General features: G+C 42.8%; 1 protein-coding gene across 3 annotated transcripts in view; it reads right to left on the bottom strand.

Moving 5' to 3' along the window:
• si:ch73-22o12.1 (nectin-2) overlaps positions 1-13,228 on the bottom strand; it is a 78,446-nt gene that overhangs the window by 43,967 nt on the left and 21,251 nt on the right. For all 3 annotated transcript variants that reach the window (XM_042422980.1, XM_042422979.1, XM_042422978.1), the window contains exons 2-5: positions 4,956-5,065; positions 3,811-4,060; positions 565-858; positions 103-220 (exon numbers count right to left, since the gene is read on the bottom strand). In XM_042422980.1, coding sequence (XP_042278914.1) covers positions 103-220; positions 565-858; positions 3,811-4,060; positions 4,956-5,065 — 772 coding nt within the window. The remainder of the gene's footprint in view (positions 1-102; positions 221-564; positions 859-3,810; positions 4,061-4,955; positions 5,066-13,228) is intronic.

Consider the following 13,228-nt stretch of genomic DNA (forward strand, 5'->3'; position numbering starts at 1 on the left):
GGAAAATAAGAGAAGAAAGAAGGAGAAGTAGAAAGCAAGAGATGTTGGCAAAGAGAGACAGAGTAAGAGTTGACAAGACAAAAAATTTGTTCTGGTACTCACGTCTTCCACTGGACGGAGATTGGAACGGGGTTTCCGGTAGCCTCGCAGATGAGCGCCACATTTGTACGACCCACATACCAATTGTTGTCATAACCTGTTATTGTCACCTTAGGGGCGTCTGGAAGAAGGGCAGATAAATAGCATAAAGAAGGAGAAAAAGTAGCGCAGTACATTAAGTTCAATTAATCCCTCATAGGTTTGAAATGGGCAAAATCATGTTAGAGCTTGAACTGCAAAGGAACTCATGAAATAAATGGCATAAAAGGAAGAGAAAAAGTAGCACAGTACATTGAGTTCAACTAATCAGTCATAGGTCTGAAACGGGCAAAATCATATTAGAGCTTGAACAGGAACTCATGAAATAATAAGTGCTGGATTGTGTGTGTGTGTGTGTGTGTGTGTGTGTGTGTGTGTGTGTGTGTGTGTGTGTGTGTGTGTGTGCGTGTGCGTGTGGTGTCTTACATTGAACTGCCAGTTTCAATGGGAAGCTCTCTGGTTTGGCCTGGGTTCTGTGTGTCACCACGCAGCTGATGTCTTTCCCATTGTCTGCTGGTGTGGGAACCATGCGGTACTCGCTGCTTACTGTCACGGTGTTGTCTGCTCCCGCCTTAGACACTGTTGTCCCATTGCCATTGGCTGTGGTCACCCAGGAGATCCCGGCAGCGGGGCGGCCATCTACAGACTCACATCGTGCCACAACGACCGGCTTAGTGCCTGCTTCCACTGTTACGATGGAGGCCGAGTTCTGGGGCTTAGCTGATGGTTGGATGGATGGGTGGATTGATTGATGCAAGGATGGACAGTGGAGAGGAAGAGACACAGAGTAGCAGAGAGAAGATTAAAGGATGTAGAGATAAAATGGAAATAAGACAGCTGAGGGAAAAGATAATGCGTACCATTATTGATAAACAATTTGAGTCACCAGTCAGGCAAAAGCAAATCCAAAAACTCGATCTCCAAACATCCTCTGTCCCTCTCTCTCTCTCTGTCTTTTTTCTCTCCAGAGCCTACATTGATAAACAATTACGAGCGGCAGCGCAAATACACCCCAACCCTATACCATCTTTCACTCTCGCTTCATTTCTTTTAATCTATTCTGTCTCTATCCCCATCACCCATCATTGATAAACAATTTCCCTGACTGGTCAAGTGCATTTCCATACACAAATTCTAAATCACTACATGATCTCTGTCAGCCCCTACCCCCACCCTCACTCCTCATACCTCCTCACTTGCCCTCTCTGATATTAGTGTGAGATCAGAGGAGAGCAGGCAGGACAGGAGCTGACAGCAGGCATGACAAGCAGCCAGATCAATATGCTGCCTGAGGGGAGGCAGGGAGGCATGATGCGTTGGAGAGAGAAGAGAGCGGAGCAGAGGCACTGGTGCTGGGCCAAGGTTAGACCAACGGTTCCACTGCATTAACAAGAACACAATTGATCTGACAATACCACTTATAATAGCAATTAAGCCTAGCTGGACATGCTTTTAACCTGCATGCTACCTTTGGGGGAGGGATGGAGTTAGAGAGATAGACAAAGAGAGGTGGGCGGAGAGTACTTTGTATATAATATATATTATATTTATCACACACATATATACATAAAGGTGGGTGGGTGACTTGAGGGGAATTTAAGGAAAAACGAACATAAAAATCGCACTAGTAACGTGTAGGCATAGACTCAACAAGTCTCTGGATCTAGGTTTTCGACTAAAAAAGCTTATTTCATTGATAAAGGAATTTAAAGACTGTTGGACAATTCTCTTGTGTTACTTTTATGCTTTTAAGGTCTAGGAGACTTTAAGACAAACTACAGATCTGTCTCAGGGTTGGGGTTAAGAGCAATTCTTAAAGCTTGGGTTATCATTTAAGGATAGACCCGTACAACTACAACTCAGTGTGGTGCAGAATATTTATTACAGATCCCTTAAGTATCTCAAAGACTACCTTCAGAGAGCTGAGGAATTTGGTGCCCATCAGTCTACAGCTACTAAAATGTTTACTTCTCATTTGTGTTATGTGGTGCCAGAATTTGAAATGAGTAAAAAAAAAAAAAAAAAAAAAAAAAAAACGCACATCACACCACATCAGCACAGTTTAAAAAAGGTCAAACAGTGGCTTATGGGGAACTTGAACATGTAAGCTTATCATTTCGTTGCTGGGTGATAAAACAATGTTGATATGGGATGGCAATAAAATTGATGTTGATAATGATGATAAACTTTGCACATTTTTTACTTTATATGGATAGATCCGACAGCCTATGACACAGCAGAAATAAGACGTCAGTTTCACGTCAAAGTGCATGCCCATTTCCTGCCGCAATGGAAAGCCGATGAAACTATGCTAGTGCTATCATTAGCAGGGCTACATCTATCTATAGTGCCCATCACATCTAAAATAACATTACCTGAAAAATGATAGATATAGCATAATGACTGGATTACAGTTTTGCACTTTTTACACAGATTTCTACCTCCAAAACATTTGACAGGTGTAAAACTAGTTACATGACTAATATCTTTTAAGTTTATTTTATCTTACAGTTGAGTGTATGAATGTGCCGGGGCCTTTGTGATCCACTTGATTACTATTTGTTTTGTCTTTCTTGGTTGGTTTTTGTTTTGTTTGTCTTTCTTGGTTGTAACTCACCTTTACAAACATTTGTTATATTATGTTATTCTATTTTTTATGTTAATAAACTATTCTAAAGTTTAACTAATGAACCCTCTGTTTTCTTCAGACTTCAGTGATTATCAGGATACTCTAAAAACTAGCAGCATTATGCATTAAGTATATATCATGATAAATATTGATATTGATCGATATGGAAAAAATTATCATAGTTAGTTAGTGATCATATTTTTTGCCATATCGCCCAGCTCTAATTTCAACTACAATTATTATGTAATTTTATATCATTTATTTGGACCACAGTGGAAATAGGTCTTGGACTTTACTGCACCACCCTTGAAATCTTTGTAGTTGTGTGTGATTTAATGTCCTCCCTCTCATTACATAAGATAAACAGTCTTTCAAAAATATATTCCCTCATTTGGTGTTTGGAGAGCGCTGTCAAACACATATAAGGGTAAGGTTACTCCAAGAAAGGGCAGAGACATTGTTCCAGTCTCAAGCTTTCAGTTTTTTGAAACCATTGTCAGGAGCAGGTGGTGGTAATAAATGCCAACACCCAAAAGCTCTCAACTTCTTGTAAGCAACTTCAGTTGTTTCGAAGCTTTTAGGCCACTGCTCTGTTGTGTTGTTCTATCTTACAATCTGCGTAGGCCTGTGACATCATCAGCCTAATTGCTGCAATCAGCTGGCACACCTGGTATTTATTAGTACCCAGTATTTATTTTTGTTTCCCGATACCTTTGCCTGCTCCAGGAAATGGTTTCAAAGTAAAACTAAAAGCTTGAGACTGGAACAATTCCTCTGCTCTTATTTTGAGTGACCTCACTCTTATATAATATATAATATGGTTAAATATTAGTGGATCTCCTGGTTGCTTTTTAACACATCAGTCCTGGTTGCTTTTTAACACAAAAGTCCAAAATCTCCCATGGGTGTTCAGTTGGGTTGAGATCAGGTGACTGTGAAGGCTATGGCATATTATCCCCATTTTTTTCTGTTTTTCATTGTTCTTCCCCTTAATTTGTCACTTGTCTATCATACACAGTAAGTAGATTATGTTAGAGACCTACCAAGCATGACCAGGTAGGTGATGCCCTGCTCGTTGCCGCTGGGGTAGGTGGCATACTCGCAGATGTACTTCCCCTCATCAGTCATCCTAACGTCGCTTATCTGGATGGAAGGGCTGGCCAGGTTGGGGGGACTTGGTGTGAAGCTGACCCTGCCCTTCACAGGTGAGTCGGGGTAGTTGGGATCAAAGTTGGGGTGAAACACGGCAATGTTGAGCCTTTCTCCGTCCTTCGGCTCATAGATCCATGTGACCTGCGGTGGAGCCGGGGGACAAGGATGGTGGTTAGGATGCACACAGTGACTGAGAAAAACAACTTGCCTCATTTATCATGGCGTTGATAAGCGACACTGGAGAGCATTTTAAAGCATCCACTTTTTGCTGTAAACTCCACGGGGCCGCGTACAGAGCATCACAATCAAATAACTTGAGCAGGTATGAATATGGATGTGAGCTTTTCAGGAGCCGTACTCTCTCTCTCGCTCTCTCTCAGCTGCTCTTAGCGGAACCAAGCAGAGTTGTGCACTTCCCACTTCATTGAGATGCGACTAAGAAGTGTGCCCATTACCATATTCAATCCCCTAAAGCAAAATGAAGCTTAGTATTGTTTGTTTGGAGTAATAAAACATTAAGCCTAAATGTGATAAAAACCTATTACTAGCCTTAGGATTATTTCTGTGGGCTATGATTTGTTAGATTAAGGTCTAATGTGCTAGATAAACAAGGCACATGGACCTGCATTACCGTTTTATGTTTTGTTTGATTGCAATGAATTGTGCTCGTCCACCTGTGCAACTATGATTCACACACCTGCAGAATCCGGTTGATGCATAATTGACAAATACTTTGCGATATAGGAAAAAAAGCCATATGTTTTAGTCAAATATTAAATTGTGCATTCACGTAATGGCCAATGTCTGTTTGCTTCAATTGTGAAAAACAAATTACAGTCCCAACCAATTTCAACAAATTGTATTGTGTAAACTCAGCACAATAGGCCTGCAATTCCAGGATGAAACAGACATTTTTATTAGAATTTCATACCACAAACCCAGTTTAGAGCTGATATGAGTGTGGTGGTATAAAGAAGCAATCAAATGCTAACAGAGAAAAAGAAAAACAATTGCATCACGACAGTGTGTATCTGACCATTGTGAGCTGAATCCCAGTGGCATCAGTGAAGGCACAGCGCAGGTTGACTGTCTGACCAGGATATGACAACACCTCTGGCTCCACCTTCACCCGCTGACCTGACGCTCCTAAAAGAGAAACAAAGAAAAAGAAAGAGAAACATTAATCTATGTTGTTCCTTTACTTCCCAAACAAGGCGAGGAGACAAAGCAAGGGAGCAGAAGAATAGTATCGGCACAAAGCCTCCTGATGATAAATGAGGACAATGTGGAAGTGTCTGGTACAATAGAGGACAGCATTATATGAACCCAGGCAAGTAGGCCAAGAGTCTAGTATCTCTCCATGACTGTGCATGTGTGGACGAAGTCCCTGAGACAAAAATGGGGATGTATGCTGGAAAAGAGAGGAAAGCCAGTTCTCTCTTTCACATAGGTCATAAATCATCTGGATGGGTTATGCTTTTCTATAGCCTGCCATTTGCTGTGCCGACACATTCCTGTGTAACAGCAAAGAGTCAAAATAAATATGCTTTTCTTGGTGTGTTGATGTCAGTGGGTGTGTGAGAAACAGAAAATGTGAGGGAGCTTTAGAAAGACAATCTGTCCGTGTATATATATGTGTGTGTGTGTGTAATCCAGGGCTCTGTGAAAATGTAATTACTTGTATGAGTAAGCGCGCATTAGTGTATGTCAGCAAGATGGCACCTGTTTTAAGTAAGAGTGGATTACCTGCGGATACACAACTTGAAATGTCTGCAGCCAGGGCTGGATGTGCAAAGGTGTGTGTGTGCTTACAAAGTGTTTACCTGCAAGCTACACAATTTCCCCTAAAGACAAACAATTACTTGCGGAACTAGTTCCACCAGTTTGTGCTGAGCCAAAGCTGTTGTGTTGAAACTAATATGATCTGTAGGGCTGATGTAACACACACACACACAAACACCCACACACATGAAACCCATAGGCTGAAAGATAAGAGGAAAGGGCAGTGCTGTCTTTCTCTTTTGACGAGCAATAAACACCACACCTCTTCTCTGGGGAGATCTGAGATATCAATACAGAGAAAGAGAAGAAAGAGGAATGAGCGAAACACTGAGTGGGAAAGTGGAGGAAAACAAGCCGTTCCTAGAATAACACCAGCTCTCCCAGGACCAGCCCAATTTACAACCACAAAACAACCCCCTTGTAGCCACAGAGGAACCTCTGGGCAACCACTAAGCAGCCCATGGGAGCAGCAGTGAGCCTTATTGGGCCGCTCACTCCTTTCATTCTCCCTTGGACACACATGAACCAGCATGTCTGCGCAAGTAGACACACACACACACACAACCATGTGCACACGCATTTCTACACATATGCATTTTGTGACAGCTTTATTGTCAAGCTCTGGGTTTATGATGATCTTTCAACTGTCTGGAGCATTTAGTGAAGCTCAAGCTACAACCCTTTACCTGAAGTGGTCTGAGTAACTACAGATTAGCTCTGGGAATGGGAAATGTACCAAAGGACGCAGCAGAGAAAGAGAAGTGGGCATGATGGGTTATTGAAACCCTTGATTACTTGCCTTGATTGGGGTGTATGGACTGTCAGCCTGACAGGCCAGAGGTCATAACACAGAGTGGTACTGACAATAAGTTACATTTCACTTGTGTGTGCATGTGGAAATTCTCACAAAAACAGATGCACATACACACACATACACAAACGTTGTGTGTCCAAACATAATGTGGAGGCAGAGCCAAGCCGGGCCTGTTGTCTGTCATTCGGAGGCAATAAGGAGAGCCAACACAGGTCAAGTCCTGCCAGAGTTCAGATGAGAAACAGGCTGGCCTTATGAGACTCCATACAGCCCCAGGGAAATGAATATTACACACAAGACATACAAAGACTTGCACGCCCGCATCCTCCTTGATAGTCCCCAAATCCCTAGCCCTGAAGTGTCAGAGACTTGGTCTCATCATTGGCAGACACAGAGAGAAAAAGTCAGCGTGTGCACGTGTGTGCACATACATGGACACATCAGACTTTCGGAAATGCTGAGGCAAGGCGGCATTTGAAATAGTAATTGTCAGTATAAATATTTAGAAAGCATTGGTCATATTAAACAGAAGAGAGAGACAGGAGGCGGAGGGAGACAGGAACTAAGGGAATTGGAAAATAAAAGACGGTTCAAGGGTAAGACAGGAAAGAAAGGAGGAGCGACTGAGAGAGAGAGACAGACGGAGAGACAGAGGGGGTTGGAGGGGAGGAGAGTGAGAACAGAAGACTTGTGTCACTGCTGCTCTACTTTACAGTAGCTTTGCTGCCTTCAGGTGACATACAAGAAACGCCACCAAATGCTCACGAACAAACAAATGCACGCACATGCAGACTGCCCTCTTCAACATCCCCAAGTAATCAGATGTCACTGAGCACTGTCACCTATCATTATGTCTTTAACACCCACATGATGTGCATGCACACACACACATTATGCTGATGGTGCTACGACAGCCCTGCCATATTAACACCGTCCTCTCTGATCCCTTGCCTGGTCACGCTGACATTTACATATTTCCCACCATTCGTCTGTGAAGAGGAAAATGAATCAGGAAGGAAGGAGGAGAGGAAGTGTGCTAGGAGGATGGAAGGATGAAAAGAGGAGACGAGAGACAGCCTGGGAATGCCAAAGTGATGGGAGGATGAGAGCGGGGGCGGGGGGGTGTAAAGAAAGTGGGGATGAAAGGGTGTGAAGAGAAAATGGTGCCAGGAATAGAGAATGAAAGAGGGAGCGAAAAGAGAACATGGTGAGAGAAGAGGAGAGAGGAGGAGGATCTTGAAGGGGAGACAGTGAGAGCTATAAACAAGGTTAATAGGAGACAGCTGAGGGACAAAAGAGAGAGACATGTAGAAGAAAAAAACAAGGGGAGAGGGAGAGAAGTAGGTGAAAAACGGATCAGGCGAGATGCGGTGGGAGAAACTAAAAATGGAGAGGTGGGAGGTGGTACAGGTAGAGAGAAACAGAGCGAGGAGAAGCAGATGAGGGGAGAAGAGCGAGAGGCGCGGAGCGGTGAGAGGCAGGGTAGACTCCACACCTGACCTTGTGAGAAACATTGTGGCTGTGAACAGAGAGAGAGAGAGAAAAAAAAAACAAAAAATGAGTGAAACGGCGTGAATGGGAGAGAGGAAGTGGGCGAGCGAGAAAAAAAAAAAATACTCAAAACCCTAATTTTCTCTGCAGTCCATTTGAGCCAGCAGTGGCTTATAAAACGAACATACGCTTATCAGCCAGTGTCCGCCTGCCTCGCTGCCTGGCTGGCTGACTCCGACGCCTAATGGCATTCATGTCCTCCGCCTGATCCCCACTATAGTGGAGAAAAGCACAACGTCAGGGGGACAGGGAGAGCAGGCCATCACCTAAAATATCTAATGGCCTTCAGAGCTCACTGACTCTACCATTTCATCAAGCTAGTGGCTATGCACTGTCAGGTGGGTGAGAATGAAGCTTCCCCACTCTCCATGTTCTTGAAGATTGCTTCCTAGCAATCCATTGTGTGTGTGTGTGTGTGTGTGTGTGTGTGTTTGTTTGTGTGTGTCTGAGTGGGTTAGAGAGAGCACGAGAGGAAGAAGATGTGGGTGTGTTTTCTTTGGCCTTTCCAGCGCGCCTGCTGTCTCAATAAGCATTCTGGGCTTTCATTATTCTTCCAGGTCTGTGCAAATTTCCATTATTCTCTTGTTGTTGTTATTGTTGTACCCACCCTCTCCATTCCTGAAGAATAATAGCTTTGATACAGGCAGTATAGAGTACAGGGTGGGGCGACACTATTCTGGCCTGATGGAATCTCTCTCTGCTTGTCTCTCTGTCTCTCCTACTCTCTCTCTCTCTCTCTCTGACTTTTCCTCCTCAAACATAATCTCTTTCTTACAAGGGAATTAGATTGATTCCTAGTCCACCTTTCAAACTTCATGACTTGGCAAGCTCAGTTTTAAACCCAAGGGTGACACTTGTGATTTAATGAAATGAGTTTTTTTCCTGATACCGCATTTTGGTCAGGCTTCACAATGGAAAGGGTTTTTGAGTATAATCACCTCTGCAGTCTTGGTGGCTTAATGACTACTTGCCATTGACCAAAAACACCACTTGCACTTTACCAGCTCCAATCCTCTGGGCTGTTAGAAATCATTTTTGTGCTCTATTCTTCGTTAATGCATTTCTATTTCAGTGCAGTCATGTTCAGATCTAGTGTTTAGAAAGGCTTTTTCATGTGACTTATTAATGAAAGCACCTGAAATTGTTTAGCTTTTCATATGGCGGCCTTGTCATCCTGATTTTACAACACAGGCTGTACCTTAGACTGCAGGATGACATCAAATTCCTCACTCATAATAAATGCATGTTGAGTGTCCATGTCATTACCTCACCACCATGTTTAACAGTCACAAGCAGACACTGTGGGTTCAAGGCATCATTGAATTTCCTCCAAACAAGAGCTTGAGTGTTGAAAAACGACTATTTATCAAATCGTGTTACTTTTTTGTTGTTTGAGGGCCTGTGTTTTATTCTCAGTGTCTGTTTTTGCTCTGGCCTTGGATACTTTTAAATGAAAGCTCCAAAAGCACCAAATACCAACTTTGTAAGGCTCCCAATGTCCCAATTTTGTTTTTTTGAAATATTGGCACAGAGCTGCCAATTCAATTCTGCAATTATTACTGGAGTTGTGGTTTTGTACAGTGCAGTTTGTAAGTATTAGGACAGTGACACATTTTCTGTTGTTTTGGCTCTGTACTCCAGCAAATGGACTTGGAATGAAACAATAACTGAAATTAAAGTGGTGACTTTCAGCTTTAAGGGAGTTTACTTCCATACTGCTCAACTCCAGTGTGGGAATCAGCCCTCTTTATATAGAAGCTGCCAATTTTTGAACAGTGCAGCAGGACGATGATAGGGCTACAATTCTTCATTGTTCACTTAATATAAATGTTAACACACTCAATTTAATAGCTGAAAGTCAAGACCTTACTCTCTAGAGTGATCCTTCTACCAACTAATAATAATGCAGTTTTTGTGACTGATCTACTTGTAATTTGTGCAATTTATGCAACCATAAATCTTCTTGAACTCTGTTAGCTGCTTCGTGCAGTTTTAAAAACTCATAGGCTGTGATAGTATAAAGCGGACACCTGCTGTTTGACATTCTACTTAAAAAGAACTGCCTAAAATGACTCACAGTGTAGCTGCCTTTAAAGCTGTGATTTCAGTGTAATGTTGCTATTATTGAGTCCTAAATCAAAATGGTGACACTGCTGTGGCTGCATGTCATGTCCAAACTGCTGCTGGTCTGTACTAATAGCCGTTATCAGCTGGAGTCTGGAACGGCACCAACCTGAACCTGCTGTCTGCTGCTGCTACCCGACACTGTTGCAGCACTGGTGCCTCTGACCTTCACATACACACACACACACACACACACACACACACACACACAAACCTACAATGAACGTGCATACCCTGCGTGCACACACACATTTATATGTAGATACTTTGGTATGCAGGGAGCAGAGTGGGAATGCAGCTTAGCTTTGACAGGCGAGGCAGTTTGACAAGCCAAGAATAAAACTAGGAAATGAAGACTTGAGATGTGTCTCCTCTTCTCATTGACCTTTCCACTGGACTCTCTATAAGAGGCCAATCAATAGCACATGAGCAAGCTACATTTAGAAGTAGCCATCGTGCATTATGTACTTCTCCAATCGTATTATAATCCATTAATGCTGTAAGTTTTACTAGTGGGAGTCGAAAGCACCTTGGTCCTTCATTTCAAAGACTTCAAGGCTATCGCATAAGAACCACACTCAGAAATAAACACAAATGTTCAATCAACTTGGAAATGTGACAAAGAAAAACAGTGGTAAAAAGAGTTGGGTGTTACAGAGGGGTTGCATGAAGGAGACAGGAAGTAAAAACCAAACCCTGTGATGCAACAGGAGCAGAAGGGGAAAAAAAGGTGCGAGGAGAACGGAGTGCTATATTTCACTTTGTTCACAGTGACATGATGAAATATTTGATAACCAACTCTGAACACAGAAGAGAAGGGAGAATCAGACACACAGGCAGAAATGAGGAAGGGAGGCAGAAATGCATGAAATGTAACAGAAGGGGAGCGAAGGAGAAATAGGGGTTTGGAGGGAGGGACACAGGGAGACATGAACAGGCTTCAAAGTGCCAAGGAGAAATGAACAGCTGGAGGAGAAATCTGCACAGGGAGGTGTGTGTGTGTGTGTGTGTGTGTGTGTGTTTGATGAGTGTGTGTATACACATGCATCTGTATACTGATGCATATTCCTATTTAGTCGCCTGTTTATAATAAACATGCCCTAGGAAAAGAGTGAATATTATTTGCAAAAATAAGCATTTGCCAATTCAATTAAGTGTATCATCTTAATGAAAAAGACCCAGCAGGGAAGTTTGGAAACCCTTAAAAAACATTTCATACTCTCAAAACTGTATACACTGAAATGCCAAAGCCTCCTGCATCCAAAGCTGGACCATGACCTTAAGTCTTGCTGTGAGACGTAGTCTATACAGTATGCATGAGTTTGAGACTAGTAGGAACCTGGCAGAGCACAAGAATTCACAATGGGATCCCACAGCCATTAAACTAGAGGGGCACTGACATGAAATTACATATACAATAGCCTATATACACATCTCTCAGTGAACCTCTCTCACGCTCTCATCCTCTATCTTACATTCTCGGTTATGTACAAACCAAAAACTGAACATTTCTCTGTCGGTCAAACAGGTTTGAAATGAGTATCATGTTTGTCTGAATGAAACTGGAAAAACTGGAGTAATCCATCAAACATACATGGTGGTTTCTTTTGTTTTACAGCAGCGTATCACACCTCGCAACAGGATGAACCTAACAGCCAACAACATACACAACACCCTTAATCATTTAGCATCCGCCAAGCTAAGGGAAAGCCATGCATAAGAGATAAAAATGATTTGCAAAGTAGTCAAAATAATGCGTGTATGGTAAAGGTGAGACAAAATGCATTTCCACACATGTAACTGCTAGGTAAAGCATAACCACATCTAGACAGACAGTCACAGAGACACACACGATCATCCACACACACACACTCGGTGGAGAGGCACTCTTCTCCGCTGGGTAAATAATTCATCCCTGGGTAAGAACGAAAGCAGTGTGCTCTCCTCCTCCTCCTCTCATCTCTTCATTATTGATAAACACCAACATCTACACTGTACCTGACCCAGGAGAGTGGGGGAAGCTAGCGAAGGATGTGAGGGAAGGAGAGATGGTCAAAGAGAAAGACAGCAATAAAGAATGAAGAAATACAGCAACTGTATAAAAGTAGCGGTATATAAAGCATAAAACACACAAAAAAAGAAAATGACCAAGGTCATAAGATCCAAGCACAGTTTTATGGTATTGCATGTTTTCATCTGGCGCTGGGTCCATTTAGGGTTAGTACAGTCTCGCCTGTAAATGCAAGTTTATTGTGGACAAAGGACATCACTTTCCTGAGCCAAACAAATAACTGCTGCTTCTATGCTGCCTTGCTACTGCTATTGCTCCAACCCACTGAATAAGTGACTGAATAACTTACTGGCTGGATGGCTGACAGACACCCAGCTCCCCTGCGGCTTCTGGCTCTGCTTTGTTGGGCCCTGCACATCATTCTACCTCCACCGCTCTCGCCTTCTCTCAGCATCGCTCACTTTTTTTTTTTTCCTCTGTGCCATAGCCCTGTCCTGTCTTTTCATTTCGGAATAAATCCTTTTTATCCCTCTGGCTCATTCCGCTCTTCCTTGACTACTTTTTTTTTTAGTCAGCTAGTTCTTTTTCCGTCTTACTTCTTCATTCCAGCCCTGTGTGCCATCGCTCCTCATGGTAATTGTACTGGGCATGTTATTTTAGCCCTGCATGTAATATTGGGTTTTATTGCTGGGTGACCATAGTGACAGATCTGCAGCCAGTTTGTGAGCATAAAATCTAAATCTGAGGGTTTGGGAAAACATTTTTCAGACAGGTCTAGGATCAGTGTTTTGATCTATTCCCCATTATGCATGCTGAGACTTTGCACCTCTTTACCAGGTCAGGTTTCACACATCACTTTCTGAATGACTCTGGAAGTGTGTGTGTGTGTGTGTGTGTGTGTGTATGTGTCCAGAGTCTGGCAGCATCCCACTTTGGAAATAGCCATGAATTAAAGGATAAGGCAAAGTCAGAAGTGCACAGCTAGAAGAAAGTGCCAGGTACTTCTGCAAATGCCCAAGGCGGGGTG

This window comes from Thunnus maccoyii, chromosome 10 (assembly GCF_910596095.1).
Source record: "Thunnus maccoyii chromosome 10, fThuMac1.1, whole genome shotgun sequence".
Lineage (NCBI taxonomy): Eukaryota > Metazoa > Chordata > Actinopteri > Scombriformes > Scombridae > Thunnus > Thunnus maccoyii.